Here is a 24,026-nt window from a genome sequence, read left to right on the forward strand (position 1 = left end):
TTACCACGTACCTGCTTATACATCCAAATGTCCTTATTTTATCTTACAGCCCTCATCGTATTAACAGCAATTCATTAAGTTAAGTTTCCAGATATGTGTGCTGTAACAGATTCATTCAAGTAGAGTTATTAGGTTAGTAGTTGAAGGAAAATGTGGATTCAAAAAATATTTGAATCCAATTAACACATCAATGGTGATGTGTTAATGACGAACTGAACTGAAATTTGAAGGTAAGTTGATATGATAGATGTATTGTCTGCCTTCTCATTGGTACAATAACTAAAAATGGCTGAACTTGCTAAAAGGGATTAAATTGTACGGTGAAAGTGTTACAGGGCGCCGCCATGTTGGATTTCAACAATCAGCTACGTCACTGGCATGGTAACCTACTCCTACTCTGTGGCTCTAGCAGCCATAGCAGGTAATGAGTCAAGCTCTGAGGCTAGCTGAAATGGCTACGAAAAAGCAAACAACCAGGTCTACAGGAGGATCACCTTATTTCATTGCCCCTGGCTGCAGTAATGAATTATATAGGGCCAAGCCAGCTTGGGTAATCATACATTTCCACACGCTACCTTTGAATAGGAAACCAGCCCTTAATACATGGCTGGCAGCCTTAAAACTGACTAACCCTCCGATAGCCCCTGTCATGTCAATCTCCACAAGCTAGCTCTCCGACCATAAAGTGTAATAACTATTACTCAGACGATATCACAGATCTATGTTTCCAAGCTGCTAATTTAACCACGCGGGTCTGTAAACAGAAGTTCCACAAATGTCCCTTTCTACTCACCCTGATGTTCGCCGATTGCTGATGCAGAGGGAGTTAAACTCGAAGTAGTTTCATAGTAAGATGCATCTGTGCAATATCCATCAACATCCACCAGAAAGTAAACCTCCAACATCCACCTAAAGTAAACGTGACACTCGTGAATCTGCCTCGCATTTATGCTCATCCGCAGGTGTATCTCCCAAAGTGCATCTGTTGCCCCCTTGATCTAGGGGTAGCCAAGAGGGTATGTTTGCACAAATCCTGTGGTCTATTGTTTAACAAACAAGAGACACGAAACAAAGCTTCCATTAGTCTTGCTCGCAGGATTTATTCTGCACCAGGACATTTATTCAAATCCTGACTTTGACTTTATGCTTATAACATTGAAACGACACATGACGACTGACAAACTTTTGACTTCAGAGATATGCAACTCCACGGTATGACAACATGAAATCAAACAATCAGTATAAACGTATCAAAAATAAGTAAATGCCTATAGCTACTTATGAGTATTTCTTGAAATGTCACTTTATATCAAACAATATTTAAAAAGGTAGGAACTCAATTTAATACAATACAAAAACCCTTGAAATGATATATTAAACTTTCATTTTACGGATGGTTTAGCACATATCGCAAACCCACGTTTTGGATAAACTAACCAGCGGCTAAACCGTGCCGAGGTGAAACTCACATTCACTTCATGAACCCAAATGTCAGCGCAACACCCGCAAGAACCCACTAGCACAACATTCACAAAACCCATTTCTTCATCTGACCAAAACTATTACACTTATGACCCTACTAACATGTCTACTCTACAAAGTATAATGTGTTGCATTTAAGGAGTTTTAACCCACCTATTGTTTAACAAACAAGAGACACGAAACAAAGACCCCATTAGTCTTGCTCGCAGGATTTATTTTGCGCTAACGTGTCGCTGTGGTGTTAATGAACCCCTGGGCGCAGTGCGCGATCTAGTGGCTCGGTGAGTCATTCTAGCGAAAGCCGACATTATAAAATTTGATTAGATTATTATAGTCAAAAACAAAAAAATAAAAGGGGTGTCTACTTTGATATTTTTACTAATGCCCCAAATGTATTTATATTTTTAACCCTTTACACACAATAAGGAACTATTTTTCTAACCCATTACACATCTAACATGTCTTTCAGGTCCCGTCCACCCGGAGCCGATTTTTTTGGGAAACCATGTCTTTAATAACCATGTTATTAGGCAGATAATAAACCATGTTCTTAAATAGGTCCATGGTCCCAGGGTGGTTTCAAATAAAACCGGACCTATGCGGTTTCGTGTTAGGATTCGTGTGGACGCCTGAAGCGACGTTAGAGTTGCGTTGAAAGTTAGGGGTTTTTTTCTATTATTTTTGTAGCTTTAAATACAGCCCCTTGGTCAATTTAATTACTAACTGTACATTTAAAAGTATTCTACTCAATCTAAAAGGTTAAACAACTACTATCTCCTCCTCGACTTGAATGTTTTTATACAGCGCGCAGGCTTGATCCGCTCCACTTTTTTATGTGGAGAACCAGCGCCTTGAATATGTAGGTACTACAGCGTTTGTACAGCTCGTTGCGTTTCCGCAATGAATCCGTCTTCACGGAGATATTCCTGAAACGAATCAAAGGAAAACGGAGGGGGAAAGATCGTTTTCGCCTTGTTATTTGGTTGCTATTTATGGGGCGCTCCAGTGTCTCCGCTCGGACGTCCCTTAGAGAAAGCATGGCCACTTCCAAAACCTCTCTCGCCGCACAGCATCCGAAATGCCCTATGCATGGTTATGCAACCTAATCCCACCATTTGATGGTCACGGTTGACCGGGACCTCTCGGCAGCAGACCGATTCAATGGCAGTGTCAATGCTCCGGCAGCACCCACACGCACACCAGTCACACCCAGACGATCCGAAGGTGGAGCTGGAGCACTGAAATTGATCCCTCTCCGCCGGGTGGCAGTCGGACACTACAGGCATATCCCTCACAGGCTCAAACCCGTAACCAGCCGTATTAAAATCACTATTTTCCGCCGTGGAGTGTAGAAGACGTTCGCGTGTCTGCAGCAACGACCAGTCCTACCATGCCAGTGACGTCATCGGCGCTCTAATACTAAAATACGCTTTTTTTTTGTTGCTAAAAAAAGCTATATATTGATTTTTAAAATATATTTTTTAGTCTTTTTTTTTTTTAATAATGGTCTTTACTAACACGTTATAGCTGTTGATTATTTCAGTTCATCTTTAATTGATTGTAATCGCCACTAGGTGAGGACACCGAAACCGAGCTAATTGTTAGCACTAGCTTGTCCTTCAATGATTAGTAGGCCTATGTTCCTGCAATACCGGAGGCTACCATTTCAGGACCGCAGTTCTGGGACCCTAGCGCGATGGCCCATACATCATTTGCAATTCGAAAAACAGTCACGGAAAATACTAACTTAAAATAAGCACGACCCCACAAATGCAAAGCCACAACAAAATAATTGAACCATCTCTTACTTATACCTTAACCACAACCATCACTTAGGCCGAGGCTAAATACCTAAACTATAACAATCTCTACCCTAATACCTAAACTAAACCACCTCTAACCTAATACCTAAACTTAACCATCTCTAACCTAATATGCAGTAAACGTAACCATGTAAACAGCTAAAATGACTTATTTATCAGACCTTAAACGTAATTTGAAACATCATGTAAGGTGTAGCTCTCGTCACAACACACAGACACAGGTTGGCTTCTTTCAAAATGGGCGTTCTTTAATGGCACTCTTTAGTCCTTTACACTGCAAAAACTATTGCAAATAAACATAAAACAAAACAGCACATCAGCAAATGATACATTATTTACATAAACACGAAGTGTAAAACAGAAATATGACACTAATTGGCACGTGAAAATGACATGCATAAAACAGGAAATAAAGTGCATTAAAGGGTGAAATAAAATACCTCGCTGGACGCTTGTTGTGAAAAGAGGTTTGTTAAAGGTTATTTTACTGTCCTTGTATCTAGGCTGTCTGCTTTAGCTTCGGAGGCAAACTTATAGGGGGATCATTTGTTTATCAACACGGCGGATGCGCGCGCAGAAAGATGGCAAAAAGAAAATTTGTTTGACCGGTTGCCACGGTTATCTCAGTGTGGTTAATTTGCAGTTGCGGTGTTAATTAGCGATTTTGTCAGCTTACTATTACATTAAACTGTAATCAGACAACGCGGTTATATGCTATAGACCCTACAGTATCTGGGGGCTGGGACGAATTTCGAATCATAAATATGTACACTTCATGTTGAAAGTATAGACTGTCACGATTCCCATTGAAACGAAAGGCGCGGTGATTATTCTTCAAAACGAGAGCTGTTAAATTGTGGAAAATGAATTAAACTAATCAGACAACACGGTTATATGCTAGACCCTAGAGTATCTGTGGTATAAAGGCTGGGACAAAGATAGCTCAGCGGACTATAATACCTCCCGTTGCCAAGTCGAAGCTACTGTCCGTCCTATTTATGTGAAATATTGTAAGTATATTTGGATTGTAAAACGAATGAAAATATAAATGAATTAACTTAATTTCTTTTCCTTGCCAAGTGACCATGGTATAATTGGGAAAATTCCCTACGAGGTGTCAAAAACATATTTGATCATCGTAATTAAAGGGGACAACTTTTTGAGGGAGATGAACTCAAACAGAGTATACATTTAATAAGCATGCACTACGAATAAGAAAAAGCTTAGTTATTAAAGTATTTGAATTGTTTTATTATGTTGGCAAGCAAGAACTAGAATAAATGGGATAATCAGTCTTATTAAAAGGGTTTGTGCAACCAACCGCACAAGACATGATTGCGGCTCTTGTCGCTCTCGTCTCTTTCTGCCAACGACATGCGCGTAGAGCGGGAAGTGACGTAGACTGATAATCCCTCTATTACAATATCGCCGTACTTAACGAGCGACAGTCATACACGCTTGGTCATGCTTTTGCATGAATTAAACCAACAATAATGACTAGGGAAACTAGGAAGAAAACATTAGTTCCGTGTGCTTGCAGCACATTAACAGTCTAATTACACATTACAAATGGGTTCAGTTACATTATATTAACATTTTAACCCAACATGAATTATTATCTATTCATTTATAACATGAAATTTAAGTATTGATTATTAAGTTTGCATAATGAAAGAAAACTTATTTATGAAACGTCACTTACATAAGGGATAATGCCCGACGAGGTGTCCATTATGTGAGGGATAATGCCCGACTATCCATTATATGATAATAACCTCGCCTTCGCAGGCGTCTGAAAGACTTTTAAAACAAAAATAAACAGGGGCTTGATTACGGTGCGGTTCATCCAGTATTGCAGTAATAGAGTATTCGGGCGAGCAGTACGGGAAGGACGAGACGGGACGGGAGCCCAGGTTAAGCGGTTACGCAACTCTCGTGCCCCATACACCGCACGACTCCGAGAGGTGCCTTTACAAAAAGACCACCATATATAACAGAAACACGACACAACTTACCAACACACACAACACTCTCACTAATGGTCCCGATCACACTACACATCACACAACAATGGAACAAGACACAATTAACACACAACCAATAACAACCCCAAACCCGTTAACCCCACTTAAACGAACAACAAAACAAGTTGACAAAAGCCCCTTTTGTGAACTGACAACCCCAATTCCCAGGATCCCCTGCGTGACCCCGGAGGAGTCGCCACAGTACTAAAGTGAAAACGTCACGTTGTCCTGGCAACCGGATTTTCAGTTCTGAATAACCGAACGAGAGATGGCGTTCTCCATTGCTTCCATGCGTTATTTCTTTCAAAATGAAAATAAATCAATTTCAAGAGGTGAAAATCACTTCCAATCGAAACATGTCAAGGCGTTCATGTATTCCTCTGGGGTATTAAAAGGAAAAGGTAAAGCAAACTCAAATCAATTCGCCAAAAAATTCGTTCCTTTTCTATAAAACGTTCGTGTGACATAGGATTTCCCCTTGTTAATTTGATTTGTTTGGAACCGAAAACCGGTTGCTATGGAAACGTGACGTCACAGTTTAGTACTCTATTAATAGGCAACGCAAATATGTGATCATGTCATGCTACAATGTCCAAATCGGAGAAACGAAACTGACGGTAACCAAAGGCATTATGAATATGAAACTTAGTCGAGTCTTTATAAACCCACTGCATCACTGCTGCTGATATGGAGAAGTTAAGATTATCACGGAGTCGCACAGATCCATCATCCTGCTCTTTAGAGACTTTAGAGGGAGGTAAGTAGGCTATTTGAGTGTGTTTATTATGCTATGTAGGGCTGCAAATTTTAAAATAGGAATCTAAAACGCTTTTATTTAGTCCGCAGAAGCCGCTCGTAATGGACATTACAATCACTCTTCTTGGCGGGGATTCTCATCTCCTCACCGTGGATCCAGGGACCACCGTGGGCTCGCTGAAACACCTCATCCTTCAAAGCTTTAAACTCTCCCCGGATAAGCTTTCGTACGAAAAAGAAGGACAGAAAATAAATCTCAATGATGACTCGAGATCTTTGAGTGCCTATGGTGTGCCGGCCGGCGCCAATATCTTGATGCTGCTCAAGGAACCCATGAGTGAGCCCACCACCATCGATATTATTCTGATAACGTTCGAGGGCAAGAGTCAAACCTACACTGTCCGACCTGGGGAGACGGTGGCCGGCTTTAAGTTCAAGGTTAAACAGCGGGTAGGAATGGCCGTGGACCAACAAAGGCTGATATGTAACGGCCATCAGTTGGACGGCGAGAGTCGCACACTGGAGTCCTATAATGTGAGAGCGGGGAGCACCATCTACCTAAACGGACGGCTGAGAGGCGGCGAGGACTCGGGAGAAGACGCCTCAAGAGAGGGGGCCAAGTCCAGCTAGAGCATCAGAAAAGGCATTGGCTGAAGTTTAAATCTCACTGTTTATGCCACTTTTTTGTTCACACTGTTTTAATCAACTGAATAACTTATATATTGAATAATCAATTGTTAAATTAAAAAAAAAAAAATTGATCAAGGTCCAAGAATGTGATTATAGAGTTTATAAGGAATACACTTAACAAACAGCATATTTCCAGCTAACCCAGCATATCATTGTTAAAATTATTATAGTAAACAGGACCAAATGTACGATTTCAAATAAAGGTTGTAATTTAAATTGAACGCCAAACTGCGTTGGATATGTTTATACTATATGGGAACAAGGTATTCGATACACTAAACCCAGATTCAACTTAAGCAAGAGACTGCTTTTCCAAATATAGAAAAGGTTTATTGAATACAACAACCAAATTACGGTAAATAGAGAAAAGAAAGTAAACAATGTGGGGATAGACTGAAGTACGTTCTAGAAGAGATTATCGTCACAAACTGTGGGCAAATTAGACACACCCACAAACACATCATACACAAACATTAAACCTGTTCTACAGTACAAATGTATCTACTCTCGGCAAGCTAAGGTGACTCCAACCATAAACAAAACACACATACAAGATGACTGTTCCACAACTCAGCCCCCCTCTTATTCAGCAAAACGACCCACAATAAAAACGCCCCAGGGAGGAAAGATATGGATGGTTAAAATAATTACCTTTCTCGACTGCACTCCCATGCATTATTTACGATGATAACCTACCAAATCAACCTCAGCTGATCTCTCAGGTGTGTCTCATACAGAATGAAAGACCCAGGTGAGGCTCCCGCCCCTTTTTATAGATTATTCCCCTTTGCTTGACTACCCATTACCTTAAAAGACTATTCAAATTCATTATATTCAAATTAAACCCAAAATATATATTCAAAACCATCATCATTTACATAATGTAGGCAGGTAGGTCAAATGTGAACAAGCCCTCTTTGTATAAATCTGTATCTTTGTATGAAAAGGTGCCACTTTTCATCTCTCCTTGTTTTCCACTTTTCCTAACCGACGTCATTGCGCGACTGGGAGTATTGCTGACCTCTAGCGTCTCTAGCGTGGAACTACAGTTTTCCGAAGTTGGACTACACAAGCGCTCTTTCGATCAATGCGTTCTTGTCGTATTGATTTCAATCAGGTTGTCGCCAACAGTGAGAATCACTTAGGTCGTACTTGGCCAACGGGAATATTTTAGGCCACTTGAATCCCAATTCACATGTAAAAAAAAAGAGGTTACATTTATGTTGATGTTGAAATTAGCCCCAGTAGTCTTTCTTAAATGTGTGCATTTGTATGAAAAAAAAAAATCTGCATTTGATTTTCTTATGGTGTATATTAAGTGCTTAATAACCAGCAATAAATTATTTAATTTCGATTCAAATAATAGGCTATGTTTCTGGAATTGGTAGCCATTATTATCAATTGTATTTTCTTCTCTTCTGCTTTACTGGGTCTATCATGTGTCTTCGCGTAGAGTTGGTAAACTTCGTTGGTGCATGTTGCCTTACAGATTGGCGCCGTAAAGGGTTATGGGATACCACTATCTCCTTTCCTTTCCTAAAGGTTGCTCAGGAGTAACCTATGCTTAAGGGGGGTTAAAGGATGCATGGGGCTCCTTTCCTAAGCATTTTTAGAATTTGTACTACCTTTCCTCAAGCTACTTTTTTCTGATCACCAATTTATGCATTGAACGGTCTTGCTGTGAGTGAAATACAATGTAAAGTTGTGTTTGTTTTCAAGCTGGTTTGCTAAAGAGGCTAATGTAGCTAACAATAACAATGACAAACGTGAACGCTATAAGTGCAAGCCAGGAAAGTACGTCACGTTCTCGCTAGAGCAGGTCGGGGGTACCGGTGTACCACACAAATGGATCACAGCATAAATTCGCTCTGAAGTCACTAAAACCACGCTTATGTTGCAAATCCACCCAAGTCATTGCAATCACATACACACACCTATACAGGCATTAGTTCATAATTTATTTCATAAACTGCAGTTATCCAAAAACTGTTGGCATAATGAAAACATTACCAGAGTTTGAGCAATCACAGAGGGGCTCGTAACGAAGAAAGATCTCTCCATCCTCCCCTTAATATTTGATTTGATTAGCATTTTACAGACACATACTATGGATGGGAGTTTAGTATGGTCCAACACCATTGTTTACTTCCCAATAAGAAGCTACAATCAGTGTTTATTTACGATTAGGACAATCCGCCATGAAAATCTAGCGTTGTTAACTGAGTGTTGAAATGCAGAAACAATGGCGTTAAATTGGGCCATAAAGACAGGTGATCCCAGTAAGGTTCCAGCAGTTCACACCACTAGGCCAGGAGTCTTTTGCTCCCACTTTAGATTGCTAACCGAGCGCTTATTGCAGACTTTGTGTGCTTTAAGGACATGAGCATGAACAAGAAAACACGAATCAAATGTGGCAGGGACTATGCACACAGCTGCTGGTGAAAAGGATTTTCTGTCGGTTAACCCACCCGGTAGAGCACTATCGCTGTTCTGCTAAATTGATACAGCATTTGTTCTTTACGCTGAAATGCATCGTTCACATGAATTCAACATTTTTAGACAGTCAAACGCTTCTACATTTTATGCATTGATTCAGGATTTGTCAGATTGTATTTTAATACGATGCAGAATCAGACACAACAGAGCTCCTCAGAGAACGGCCACAGTTTGATTTCATAGATATATTTGAATTATCCTACGGTTTATTATATTAGCCAATAACATATTTTAGGCATTAAAGGCTAATATGCAAATAGCCTGTATTTTCTGTCAAATTGAATGCAAATGCTGACATGAACGAATGCAAACATTGTTGTCATATTATGAAATGTGAGTTATTTGTGGGAAATCCTGCTATACCTGAGAGGTGTCAGATATCAGACATATTTTGTTTATGGTTGTTCCTCACAAACTCTTCTCCCAGAGTGGAGTGGTGGTTTGCTGGAGCAAGTGCGTACAGTATTCAGCTCGGGTGAAGTCAAGTCGTGTACAATCCATGTCGGTTAAGGGTTCGGAAAACCCTTCTGCTTTGACGTCAAATGGTAACATTTGCAAAGAAAAGTCCATTCTTATATCTAATTGTTGATAATAAGATTGACATACTGGGCCTCTGTGAAACCTGGTTAAAACCAGATGAGTTTCTAGCCCTAAACGAAGCTACTCCCCCCAATTACGTTAGGGCCCAAGTATCTAGAGAAGTAAAGAAAGGTGGTGGAGTAGCCCTGATATCTAATTCTAAGCTTAATTTAAAGCCAAAGAATAGATATATATTCAGATCCTTTGAGGTGCTCGCGTTTTGCTCCTCAGTTCCCCGACAAGCGAAACGAGTTCCAGACTTTCGCTTTAGCTGTAGTATACCGTCCCCCAGGACCGTATTCACTTTTTATTGATGAGTTTTCTGATTTTGCAGCTGATCTGGCTACATGTTCAGACAATATTTTGCTTATTGGGGATTTCAACATTCGTGTGAATAACCCATCTGATGCCCTCACAAGGGCTTTTCTGTCCATTACAGATATGCTTGGCTTCAAACAGCTTGTCCAGCACCCAACCCACATCGGTGGAAACACGCTGGACCTCGTTTTGACCCGCGGTGTAGACATTTCACAGCTAGTGGTTTCTCCCTACACCTTAGCTTTATCAGACCGTTTTTTGCTCACTTTTCAGGTGGTGATATCCTCCCCCTGCGACGATCAGCAGGCTGTTTTCAGCTGACACCGCATCACCCCTGCAACCATTACAGCTATGGCAGATTACCCCGTTCACTTGCTCCTCTTTGTAACTATATCCTGAGACAGTAAAAGTCCTAAAACATAGACCATTGAAATTCATCACCAAAGGTAGCGTAGATAGCCAGGCTCAGACAGATTGTGACATGGGGGCGTCAGGGACAGCCTAAGGAGAGTAAAAAGTCCAGTGTTGAGGAGACTGATGAGGCAGGTCTGACCCAGAAAGATAGTACTCAGAGAGAACAGGGAGGAAGGAGGTATCCTACGAGACAGGCAAAGGCTCAAGGATACTTAAAGGACAACCAGTGTAAAGCTGAGTGTAATAATGACGAAAGTGAAATTATAGATTATTTCTACAAAGTGGTTTAGGATGCACCTAAAACATTTAGAGAGGTTATGGACTCTAAGAAGTCAAAAATCTGGGCTGACGCGATGAAAGAGGAGATTAACTCTTTGACGGAGAATGAAACTTTCACTCTGCACCACTGCCAAGAGGCAAACAAGCAGTGGGAGGTCGCTGGGTATAAGCAGTGAAAGAGAGTCCAGATGGACCTGAGACATGTAAAGCCAGTTATGTTGCAAAGGGGTTTGGTCAAGTGGAAGGGATTGACTATGAAGAGACATTTTCACCGACACCCAACAGGACCTCTGTCGAAGCATTGATGCAGGTGGCTGTACAAGAACATCTTACCCTACACCAAATGGATGTGAAGACTGCTTACCCCCATGCTATATCCGCCAACAGTGCCAGAGATCCGCCCACAAAGCTACTTCCGTTTTGCGCTTCTCACTTGCGTTTCAGACCGTTAAAAAAGGGCTCGATGGGCCCTATTTTGAGTCAACGCATGTTCGCCCGTGCCCAGAACCGCCCCTGGGTGTATGTGTACGTGTATATGTTAATGATGATATGATAATGATTTTATTTTCAGATTTTATTTTCAGAGATAATTAGGAATATTATACAAGCATGTGGAATAGGGGGTGGCCACAGTGACCCAGGCCACGCCCCTTTGCCCTCATTGGCCAAAGCATCTGGCCAATAAAATACATTCTAATACAATTTGTATACTTTTGCATAATATTATTGTTGTTGTAGTTTGTACTACTGCGTAGGTTGTTGTTTATATAAATATAATGCTTAATATATATAACATAAAAAAACGGCATCAGTCATACTTTAAACAGAGAACTCTTGCTTGGTGTTTGGTTGGAAAATCCCAGAGAAAAAATATTTCAGAGAAGGGGGAGGGGTCATCTTCAATTGCTTGAGCCATAGCCCCTCATAAGGTGCGTGTATGCATTAGTGTGTATATGATTGGCATATACATTTGCCTGAGAAAATGATTGCCCAGACCGACACTTTACAGAGATTGAGCTCTGGCAGACGTCCAACTAAAGAGAAATCATGGGCCCTTCTCATTCTGAAGCGTAAGGCTGCGTCTGTATATCGACCCTGGGACTACGACCAAGAGTCATATCAGGTTTTAATATCGCAGGTAGCAATTTCCTGTGTATCACTAAAATGTTGCCCAGGTGTTATCAATATGTGCATGCTTGTCTGAATGTAGATGTATGTGGATGTATCTAAGATGTTCAGTTTGTGTGTTTATTGTTTTAAGAAGAATGATGTTGGGATTCACCATTCAAGCAGGGATCGGAGGATTCTAGTTGAAAGCAAGTCCCCAGCTGTTCCCCGCAGACACTTTATATGTAGAGCATTTTAGGAATAAGTTCAACCTCAACAAACCACCCACAAACAGCTTGACATTTTGTACACCAATATTGAATTTATTACAAAATATTAAATAACCCAACTTTACACTGTACAAGATACAACAAAGTTTACAGCTTTTTTGGCTATTTACAAAAAAAGTATAGTCTTTATATCAAAGAGAATATAATCTAAAAAGGCATGTTTCAATCACTGTAAGCTTATTGTATAATAAGGCAAAAAACTCCAACCAGGTTGTATGTACACTTTCAAGAAAAAGTTCTAGAATAAGCAAATATTATCTCCGGCGGCACATACCTTGGAGGCTACCCCAAAAGACCTAGCTTAAAACCCCAGGGTCTTCGATCATAGAAAATAACATACAGCTCCCCAGCTAGCGAGTTTGCGGCCTGAGAGACTGCAGTAGTTAAAAGACATGCACCGGTAGGGCTGTGGCCTCTAGAAAATGTGTGAATGTATAGGCATACCGTTTATTTCCAGAGGTTGAATGTAAACCAGTTATTCACCTCACCTGGTGCATTCTTAGAGCTTCCGTATTTTCAGTGTGTGGGTGGTGGATTTGAGGGTAATGGATATGGTGAATGTGAGGAAAGTGAATGTCAGGGTATTGAATGAGGGTGGTGGATGTGAGGGCAGTGGATGTGAGTGTAACAGATACGAGGGTTGTGGATGTGAGTGTAGTGAATGTTGGAAGAATGGCTGCTAGGGAAGTTGATCTGAGGGTAGTGGATGCGAGAGTAGTGAATGTGGGGAGAATGACTGTAAGGGAAGTTGATGTGAGGGTAGTGGATGTGAGGGTAGTGACTGTGAGGGTAGTGGATGTGAGGGTAGTGACTGTGAGGATGGTGGGTGTGCGTCTAATGAATGTGAGGGTAGTGACTGTGAGGATGGTGGATGTGAGGGTAATGACTGTGATAGTGGATGTGAGGGTAGTGACTGTGAGGGTAGTGGATGTGAGGGTGGTGACTGTGATAGTGGATGTGAGGGTAGTGACTGTGAGGATGGTGGATGTGAGGGTAGTGACTGTGATAGTGGATGTGAGGGTAGTGACTGTGAGGATGGTGGATGTGAGGGTAGTGACTGTGATAGTGGATGTGAGGGTAGTGACTGTGATAGTGGATGTGAGGGTGGTGACTGTGATAGTGGATGTGAGGGTAGTGACTGTGAGGATGGTGGATGTGAGGGTAGTGACTGTGATAGTGGATGTGAGGGTAGTGACTGTGATAGTGGATGTGAGGGTGGTGACTGTGATAGTGGATGTGAGGGTGGTGACTGTGATAGTGGACGTGAGGGTAGTGACTGTGAGGATGGTGGATGTGAGGGTAGTGACTGTGATAGTGGATGTGAGGGTAGTGACTGTGATAGTGGATGTGAGGGTAGTGACTGTGATAGTGGATGTGAGGGTAGTGACTGTGAGGGTAGTGGATGTGAGGGTGGTGACTGTGATAGTGGACGTGAGGGTAGTGACTGTGAGGATGGTGGATGTGAGGGTAGTGACTGTGATAGTGGATGTGAGGGTAGTGACTGTGATAGTGGATGTGAGGGTAGTGACTGTGAGGATGGTGGATGTGAGCGTTGTGACTGTGAGGTTAGTAAAACCGGGGTAGTGTAGGAAATTTGTTTCTTGATGAATGCATTCTCTTGGCATTTGTAAGCGTGTGGTTGAGGTATGTGAGCTTATTTGCTGTGTGTGTGTGTGTATGTGTGTGGTCTGTGTGCTTGCGTGTGTGTGTGTGTTTGTGCCTGCATGTGTGTGTTGTGTGTAAGCCTACTGTAGGGGAGCATGTCCTCTGGGTGCCACATTTCTCTGCACTACTTTACAACAGTCCAGGTTTGGCATTAACTAGTGTTACCATAGCAGCACACTCGTCTACAGCAGAAGGCATTGCTCCCTTGGTCAGCCAACATCACTTCCCCCCACTACCCCTTATCCTGTGCTTCCCACTGTGTCCTCAAAGCAATGGTCACATGCCCGACTGTCGAAGTTGAAGATTTAGAGTTCTCTTTCAATATCTAGACACAGCACGTTTTTCGAAGATGCACGTCGCGACACAGTGACACGACACAGATCTTCCCAGAGCTGCCTGCATTTATACTTCCATGTCAAAGTAACGTCTACACAAGCCTAACCCTAACCCTAACCCAAATCCGGAAACAGAATCCGTTCCATTGAAAATATGTTAAAAAAGAAATGCCTTGTGCAAATGTAGTGCTGAAAACTATAAGAGTTTCCCAACCATTTTATTGGGCCGGATGTAATCCTTTTATTCTTGCGTCTGGCTGTTGAAAATAAATTCAAAAAACGGCATCCCTTTCCCGTTCGTCCAATCAGCAATTAGTTGACGTGAAGCTCCGCAGAAACAGGCGGAGCTTTGCTATCCTCTGGAAGGACTGCATCTCTTTGCACACCTGTTGGTCTGCGACCGACAATAGGCGGTGTGAAGGTCTCTGCGTCGCGTCGTGGATCTTTCAGCATTTTCAAATACTTGTTATACGGGCTTGATTCAACACAGGAACACTGCACAGAACTGGGCATACTAGAAGACACAGTCAGTCACTGATCAATACTTGAAGTGATTTCCCCCGGTGTATAACAATGACAGGGGTCTTATTTTTACTCCTTTCTGCGCACATGATGATCAAAAATAGAACATAAATAAATGCATTGGAAATAATTTTTCAGTGGTAATACTTGCCTAGGGCGTGCGCAACACTCTCTCCCCGCCTTTAAATCGAAGATGAAAATACTTTAGTTTTAACTTGACTGCAAGTCTTATAAGTCCTTCTAAAAAAAAGAAAAAATCTGCCTGAACCCAAATGCTATAAATACACCAACCCATTCCCTCTCTTGTCCTGCAGAGGCAGTGCACATCCAGTCTGAACTATTAACCCAGCAGGGAACATCCTCTCGGAGTGGTACTGCCCCCTGTGGCCATCCTCCCTTGGAGAGCCATGCACTGTTGATTTGCGCGTTTAAAAGCTTAAGTTATCCAAAGAGAGCTTTATATTGTTAGTATAAAAAAAGACAGTACCTTGTGCTATTTCATTGCAGAGCACACTCGTGCATATGCCACAAACACACACACACACACACGCACACACATGCACACACACACACTGACACACACACAAGTACACGCATGCATGCTTACATACAAACACAAAAGTAGTAACATGACTCATGTTTTGTTAAATTGCAATCGATGGAATGTATCCTTGGCATAAATAGAGTGAGAACAAACAGTACAAAAGCAATAGCTTGATGGGTCTTGTGTATTACTCGGTTGCAGGTATGCCTTCTGATAGAAGTTAGTACATACACAGAGGAGACTACAGTACACCTGAATGCCACGCCCCATCCTCTGGTCTATAGCGTGTTACAGAACCAAGAGATTCTTACTTGAGCTCCACAGATTATCTCTTGACTAATCATTTCCTCTGCGTGTTGACGTCCTGGAAAAAAAGTGGAAATTCTCAATACCGCAGCTAGGGACCATATGCACCATCTCCAGACCAGGGCAGTCTTACATAAAAAAAACACTCTTGAATCTGTACAAAGAGGCAGTGGCAACAGAATACATCTGAATATCTCCTCTCTCCTCACCACACCACGGTATTCCACCAGATGTTTCCAGCTCAGAACATGTTCATCATCCCCCCCCGCCCCTCCCGACACCCCTAAACCGCCCCGTCTCCGACCATCTCCACCACGACCCCCTTGGCCCCCACGCCGTCCGACCCTTTCCCCGCGCCCTCCTCTTCCTCGTCCTCGTCCACCACCGACACGCAAGTGGACGGCAGGCCCCGGGCGGGACCTGGGCTGCTGCTGCTACTGTTGCCCCCGGCGACGTAGGACGGCAGCTGCCCGCTGCTGCCCCCGATGGCGGAGTGGACTGTCAGGCTGGCCATGGAGGACACACTCTCCAGGTTGGTCTGGACGCTGGCCTTGCCGCACGAGTGTATCCGCCGCGCCAGGCTGACGGAGCGCATCACCGAGGAGGTGGTCGCCGTGCCGACGCCCTGCACCTTGCCCTCCAGGAAGTAGGTGAGCATCTCGCCCTTGCCCTTGACGCTGACCTTGCCGCGGCACACCAGGTCGTAGTTGGTGTTGAGCATGCGGTACACCTCCTCGGTCACCTGCAGAGAGAGGGATTTGTCGTGTTGAAACACAAGGGAACACGTTAAAGGTGACATATTATACCACCAGGTGTTAGTTTGATTAGCAGTTACAAGCCATGTTGAAAATCTGCCTCTTCTGACATCACAAAGGGGTGTCTCCACCTAGATGCATGCTGGATGGATCCGTCTACAAGCCTACCAAGCAGACTTTAGTAAATGTTGCTCATCTATTCGTCATACATCTAGGTGGACACGCCTACTTCAAAATGCCTTGTAACAGCTAATCAAACACCTGGTGGTATAATATGTCACCTTTAAGAAAAGGGTTGTGATGAAGACAGCATTGGCTTTAAAGCCCCCTTCATTGAATTGTCTCCTCTAGGGGGCAGTACAGGTATTCAGAAACACTTGGATGATATCCTGATATTCAATAGGCATGCTGTATGATATGCCACTACGGTCATAAGCAATAGGTTGCACATCAGCTTTTCCCATTGTCTCTACTCACTGTTTTTTCGAGATGACATAGATCATAGTAGTGTGTATATTTGTGTATGAGTACCTGTATCTTCCCAGGGACTCCAGTGCTGTCCATACGACTGGCCACGTTCACCGTGTTCCCCCAGATATCATACTGGGGCCTCCTGGCTCCGATGACCCCTGCCACCACGGGGCCCACATTGATACCTGCACATCAAAACACATACGGACACAAACACAAGCACAAACATGCACACACACAGACAGACACACACGCGCACAAACCCACACACAAACACAATCACTTAATTTATATTTTTAAAAAAAGCCAGATAGAAACACCAGCGCCCTCTTTGGCTGAAAGGAAGAACAACAGGCAGTTATACAAATATTGAGTCATCAAGTCAGTGACATAAGTATTTTGAGCTGGAAGAAAACTTTTAGCCACCTCAAAACTTTTCTGCAAGCTCCAAATACTTATGGCACTGATTTGACTCCGTAGGTGTACTTTGTAAACGGCCTGATAACTAACATCGACATACGCACCCACACGAAGAACAAAATCATTGTACGACTGGTAGTTGATCTCGTCCAGAACATCGAACATCTCTATGGCGTAGTCTGCGATGGTGCTCAGGTGGTCGTACCCGGACTTCTTAGCCTAAAGAGGAGGAGGGTGACGAAAATGAACACACTGTCCCGCAAAATTACTCAGAGTAACTATGGGATTTTCATTACTGTAACTAAATCAATCACAAGTAGCCTGGCACGCATCCATTCACGCACGCACAAAAATGCACACGCACACAGACAAACGCACACACCCACAGGGGGGAAAACGATACCTTTGTACCGATGGTGGGAAGGAGACCCACAGCTGCCATGTAGGTGCTTCCAATGGTCTTGATCTTCTCTATGTCTTTATAGCACTCTTTATCCATGAGCTGGAACAGTCGAGCACGTTTACAATGACCGGGCAGGGCAAACTCAACTTCCAAAATAACTCAAGATAACGACACCAATGATGATCATAAATGATGTTGTAACATCACCTCGTCAAAGTCAGCTATGATCTCGTTGAGCAGTCTCAGGCACTCCACTCCCATGTTGTTGCCGTCCAGCTCGATGTAGAAGTCATTGAAGTTTGGGATGGAGGCAAACAGGACACCGACTTGTGCATAGGACTGGTAGTACAAGTCCTGGACGGGGAGGGGCAGAACAAGGTTATGAATGGAGAGGAATGACATGGCAGAGCTAACCCTCTACGGGAGAGTGGACGCCGTCCGCTCCTCACGCCGGCTGCCCGTCTGTCTTTCTCTGTGTGTCTGTGTGTCTGTCTGTCTGTCTGTAGATTGGCCTACTGCCTCTCTGCCTGCTTGTCTGTCTGTTCATCGGACTGCATTGTACTGTCTGTTGGTGTGGATTGATCTGTTTGCCTGAAGGAATGTGTGTGTGTGTGTCTATCTGACCCCCCGGTCTGCGTGTATGTTGATGGGGTCCTGGTGTCTCACCATGTTCCTGGGGTTGGACAGCAGGAAGTGCTGGGCCACGTGGGCTGGCAGCAGGTTGAAGAGGATCCTCCTGTTGTCCAGCTTCACCTTCTCCATGCCGTCCCGCTCCTCCTCCGCCTGTTGGGATACACGCACACACACACACACACACACACACACGCACACACACGCACACACACGTATGCAAACACACACACACACACATGCAAACACACGCACACACACACACACAAACACACACATGCAAACACACGCACACAGTTCTAACTTTTAACCACATGAGGTCAGTAAAGGACTACATTGCACAGCATAATGTTCTGTGTACTATAGGGCTTGTACATCAGAATGCACCATGGGCTTCTGTGTTGGCGATATTGAGAGGACTCAAGATAGTGTTAAATCCTTAATCAACGCTACATTTGCTCATGAAATCTTTTTGAGAGAAATGCTGTTGCGGTTTCAAACACAACAATGTCTTCCCATAATGACAAACAATTGATGACACAATTAATTACTAAACAATGAACAAAAAAGTATACTACACACACACACACACACACACACACACACAGACACACACACACACACACACACACACACAGATTATCCGGACCTGCACGGCCCACAGGAAGTCCAGGCGCAGTTTGAGGTCCAGCTGTCGGGAGTGGAAGGCCAGGGCGCTGGTGAACAGCAACAGGGAGAGGATGGGCTCACAGCCACGGACGTAGAGGGACCCCCCGCTGTGGGAGAGACCAGCACCCAGTGTGTCAGCACCAGTGGGGAGACTGGGGACGTGGGAGGTGAGGGCGGACAGGAGGCCTCTCAAATATACAGGCCGTTTATTCAGCAAATAAATCATGTTTTGAACGAGTGGTTAAAACCATTTTTCATGAGCTCGCATTTCTTTTGTAAGCGACACACACACACACACACACACACACACACACACACACTAAACACACACAAACTATAAATAAAACGTCGCCCCGAAGTTGGATGAGTCATACTCGTTCTAGTGTTGGAAAATGTGCATTAGCCCTGTATCCAGAGTTCAGGACCTCTGGATGTATTCTGAGGCATTCAGAATGAGGCAGTATGAATGCAACACATATCCAACCAGGGAAAACCAAAATGAAACCAAGATTACCAGTACAGCTCGGCAACAATACCCCATGTAGAGAGAGAGAAACGAGAGAGAAAAGAATAGACGCAGGCGAAACACAAAAGAGAATTCAACACAAATATATACAATAGAGTATTTGCAGCCGATATTTCCTTCTCAACGCGGCTCTCGTTACAATCCCGGTGAAAAATAAAGCATTTGTCTGACTAGACCTGTGGGCAAACGAGTGGGACAGTTTAAAAATATAGTTTTGGAAAATTCAGAGCAGAACAACAGTCACCCCAGTGCCTCGGGTTCCTGAAACACAGTCAACTTCTCCTCTGAGATTAGCAGTGTGAATACAAGAGTGGAACCCTGATTGGGTGAGAGTTTAGCCATGGAAAGGCTTCCAGCACCTCAGGGAACTCATCATTTATCTCACTGAGACAGTAGTGTAGCAGATTCATTGACCTTAGAATACCTATACTTGTATAGCTGTGCTGTACTTATATTTACTTCCCAGCATCAACTACTCTGGACCAAACCACTCGGACAACTAGAGAAGAACAGGGGTGGCCTGGGGTTGAAAGGGGGAAAAACTAAGACAGTGTTGAGATCAAAAACAATAACAGTGCTTCCTTATTACATTTTACCAACAGCAAATAGTAGTTTAGAAAGACACAAGCAGAGAAAATGGCTGATTCAGCCCTCTCTTCAGTCATAAAGTATTAACAACAAATATCAAACGCCACTGGAATCTTGACCCTGGTCCCAGATATACCATACATCTGATGCTGCATTATTCTTTAAATACCAGTACTCCTACCACAACTACTTTATTTCGCAGTATTAAATATTTAAACTGTGCAATACTACTGGCACTAATACTGCATATGGTGATACTGAACTTTCAATTATTGATCCCATTAATAAATATAAATATATATATATTTTTTTATAGGCCTGTAATGTAACTGTAACTTGACCCATTTCCCCCTGGGGATCAATAAAGTATTTGTGATTCTGATGATACCTACTAATTCACCAAACCCACTCCACCATCCCGTATTTCCCCACTAAGGCCTCTGGTGAAAGGTGATGTATGCGCGAATGTACTTACATGATTTAACCACAAGCATTTCCTGGAGTGAGTGTTCTGAGAAGCAGCGAACATGTTAACGCTGTCTGATGTCATTTTCCTACTCTGGTTCAAACAAGTGGACAGCTTAATGGCTGATAAACACGTCATTGGCTATCATGCTAGGTTGACAGGGAGATAGAGAGGGGGGGGGGGGGGGGGGCGGGTTGTGTAAATGCTTGTGTGTGCGTGTGTGTGTTTTTTTCTCCATAGGATAATGGTGATAACTATGATTTTCTTACAAGCATGTTAATTGTGGGCGTATGTGTGTTACTGTGTAGGCGTGTTTGTGTGTCTGTGTGTGTGTGTCTGTGAGTTTGTGTGTGTGTGTGTATGTTTGTGTCTGTGTTTGTATTTGTATGTGTGTGTTTGCGAGTGTGTGTGCATGCAAACATTTCATTTTGTGCTCTGCTGGAGGGCAATAACTAACAATAAGTAATGCCCCGGCATAGATTCACAAAATATAAATCTATGCCGGGACATTTACTCTGTGAGAGAGTGTTTTAGTATTATAGTGTTTTAGTGTTTAAACACACACACACTATCACAAACATACACTACACACCCACACACACACACTATCACAAACACACACACACACACACTCACACACGCACACCTACACTATCACAAACACGCACACTCACACACACGTACACCCACACAATCACACACGCACACACACACACACACACACACACAACCACATATACACACACACACACACACAACCCCCCTCCCAACACACACACCCACACCCACACACGCACACACGCACGCGCACGGCCGTACCCGACGATCTTGCGGTAGCCGCTGAGCTCCAGCGCGGCGACGTACAGCACGGCCAGCAGCAGCGTCAGCGCCACCTTGGGCACCCAGGAGACGCGCAGGAACAGCGCCAGCGTCAGCATGCCCACCACGCAGGACAGGAAGGCATAGCGGGCGCCGTCGCATGGCAGCTCTCCCAGGGTCTGGTTGGCGACCCCAACGCCACCGCCGCCGCCGCCGCCGGATCCTTCATCCAGGACGAGGATGGAGCCGTTGCCGTTGATGTTGGAGCCCCCCCACACCCAGGGCATGCAGCCCACCTGGCAGAGGCGCGGAGCATAGGGAGTGGGGTCGCGTTACAGGGCGGCGGCGGTGAAGTGGTTAAGGGTCCCAGTTAACATGCCAGTAGCCACAGAAAGTCAGGGGTTTGAATCCCGCCGTCCCCACTGTGCCCTTGAGCAAGGCACTTAACGCCAGATTGCTCTAGGGGAGACTGGCCCTGAAATAATTGATCTTAGCAAGTTTCTTTTTGATAAAAGTGTCCGCAAAAGAGGTGCTCAACCTCAAGGACAAAAATCGGAATACATGAGGGTTACACAAAACAGCACATCATCAAACCCTTTACGACATCATCTGATTGGTTGTTTCCCAGGAGGTTGGAGGAGAGCCCTACGGCGGATGTGTCGGATCGCTGGTCGATTCCTGTACGGCGGTTCCACTCACCACGCAGGCCTGGGCCACGGCGTTGATCAGCAGCACAATGAGGGTGCACAGAGCTGTGCGGATCTGGATGGTGAGGCACCCCGGAAAGCACTGATCGAGAACACGGAGAGACAAGTGCGTTACGGGGGGAGATGAGAGGCGAGCGAACTTACTAAGCCCACCGGGGAGTGTTTCACAGGCAAAATGTAAAAAAAAAAAAGGACCAGTAACTTAAAAAAGAAAGAAAAAAAGTAATTACAATGGTGTTCCAGTTAGAGGGAACCTTTAGGAAAAGTCGGCCCATCATAAAAGCTTAATTGAACCTGTGCCCCATTTGGGATTAACTGCAAAACATGGTACTTTCTTAAGAGCTAGCCGTGAGATGGAAAAAAACACACACATAGTTTTAATCAGCTCCACATAAGTGCTTTGAGTCTTCGGGCTGTGTCAGCAGGAAAAAAAGCACCCTCGACATAAAAATGTAAATGAAAGACGTTTGAGTAAAGATTTGATACGGGGCCAGTGGGAGAGGAACAAGTAAGTTGCTGAACACATTTGTAAAATAATTCGTTTTTTGTAGCAAAATAACACAACCAACCTTGGAAAAGGACACAGACGTATTTACCTGTACTTTAGTGACGTAGAGGTACATGATACACGCAACTAGGAAACAGATGCAGAAGACCAGGAGGACAAGAATGACCAAACCCCTAAGAAATGGGACGAATAAACAACAAAAGACAAGTTAGTACTATGGACAAAAGCTCTAATGCAGAACAGTGCAATCTTTGACTATTCTGGAGGCAAATTCCACCTAAAAAGCCAATCAAGAAATCTGTAGGCAATCTATTCTTTGTCCAAGTAATTGCAGATCTGTCACTTATCATTTCAATTCAACGTCAATCTTTTTCCTTATATCGAAACTTCATTTAGCTTAGCCTAATTTAGCAGCATCCACCCCCCTTCTCCTCAGAGCTCACAAGCCTTTCACTTTGGCACAAGCCCAAAGCCATGCCAAAGGATCAAATGCCGCCATTTCTTCTATGTTTTGATCTGTTCTCAATGCTGGCTCGACTTGGCATTTGTATGCATGGTGTAAGATGCTCCCTCAAAGTATTCCACGCTGTCTTTACAAAGCTCAATTAAAGGGGGGATAATGTATGACGAACATAAGGCAAATATGCAATCAGATACAGTTAAAGTACTGACATGGTTATGTGCATAGCCTAGAAGTGAACCGAAAGATAGACAGACACAGAGATGAACAGAGAGATGTGTGTGAATCGGTGTTCATACTGGGGTATGATGAGAAGGTAGACCAGGCCAAACAGGGCCGCCAAGATCAGGGAGAGGACCACGGCGCTGGTGAAGTACTCATCAGGAAGCTGGTGGTACTACACGACAGGAGAGAGGGAGAGGGTTAGGCTGCTCCAAGGTCAGCGGTATGGGGTACCGCACCAACACACCACCTCTCTATTGGCTGACTGCCGTTTTACTTTGATATAGGTGTCACAAATCACGTTTAAGTTTAAAATTCCTATTTTTCTTATGGCAATAAAACACAAACAGAGTATATAGTTTAAAACAACAATGACATGTGTTCACATTAAGCTCACTGATGTCTTTGCTTTGTCCACTGAGCCGAAACAAAGGCAATCTTGTGTGCATGTGTTTGTAAAAGAGAGCGATCAATTAAACACCAGACTTGGTCACTCATTCGTCTAAAACACTTGCTGAACGCTACCGTTTATATCAATGACATGGCGGCTAACGATTTGTGATCACTGCATCCCCTCATGCATAACGTAACCTTTAGAAGGGACTATATTAAGGGACCGCTGCTCACCCTCTGCTCTCGCTCTGAGCATTTATACATCAGGGTGAGGAAGTTGAGGTCAGCCGTGTCGGACTCAGTCTGCCTGGCCTCGATCAGCCGGCCGATGTAGCGGTTCACCCGGGTCCTAGGGCTAG

The 24,026-nt window shown here is 43.7% G+C and overlaps 2 protein-coding genes across 2 annotated transcripts in view; one reads left to right on the forward strand and one right to left on the reverse strand.

The window, feature by feature from the left end:
• Positions 1 to 5,895: 5,895 nt before the first annotated feature.
• Positions 5,896 to 6,985, forward strand: LOC307085615 (polyubiquitin-like). Its single transcript, XM_079750473.1, has 2 exons — positions 5,896 to 6,086; positions 6,169 to 6,985. The coding sequence occupies exon 2, from the start codon at positions 6,188 to 6,190 to the stop codon at positions 6,713 to 6,715; it is 528 nt and encodes a 175-aa protein (XP_079606599.1). The 5' UTR covers positions 5,896 to 6,086; positions 6,169 to 6,187; the 3' UTR covers positions 6,716 to 6,985.
• Positions 6,986 to 15,913: 8,928 nt separating this feature from the next.
• LOC307085796 (adenylate cyclase type 1-like) overlaps positions 15,914 to 24,026 on the reverse strand; it is a gene marked incomplete at both ends in the record, with an annotated part of 38,778 nt that continues 30,665 nt past the window's right edge. Inside the window, 12 exons of the mRNA XM_079750662.1 lie at positions 15,914 to 16,372; positions 16,917 to 17,041; positions 17,381 to 17,495; positions 17,680 to 17,778; positions 17,887 to 18,033; positions 18,346 to 18,462; positions 18,959 to 19,085; positions 21,378 to 21,673; positions 22,077 to 22,166; positions 22,681 to 22,765; positions 23,352 to 23,449; positions 23,902 to 24,026. The exon at positions 23,902 to 24,026 is cut by the window's right edge and continues 73 nt beyond it. Of these exons, the coding sequence (XP_079606788.1) occupies positions 15,914 to 16,372; positions 16,917 to 17,041; positions 17,381 to 17,495; positions 17,680 to 17,778; positions 17,887 to 18,033; positions 18,346 to 18,462; positions 18,959 to 19,085; positions 21,378 to 21,673; positions 22,077 to 22,166; positions 22,681 to 22,765; positions 23,352 to 23,449; positions 23,902 to 24,026 (1,883 nt within the window). The remainder of the gene's footprint in view (positions 16,373 to 16,916; positions 17,042 to 17,380; positions 17,496 to 17,679; positions 17,779 to 17,886; positions 18,034 to 18,345; positions 18,463 to 18,958; positions 19,086 to 21,377; positions 21,674 to 22,076; positions 22,167 to 22,680; positions 22,766 to 23,351; positions 23,450 to 23,901) is intronic.

This window comes from Pollachius pollachius, assembly GCF_949987615.1.
Source record: "Pollachius pollachius genome assembly, chromosome: 14".
In the NCBI taxonomy this organism is placed as follows: Eukaryota; Metazoa; Chordata; class Actinopteri; order Gadiformes; family Gadidae; genus Pollachius; species Pollachius pollachius.

What these genes read in the sequence shown, in the direction of transcription:
- LOC307085615 (XM_079750473.1), top strand. Translation starts at nt 6,188, where the DNA reads ATGGACATTACAATCACTCTTCTTGGCGGGGATTCTCATCTCCTCACC.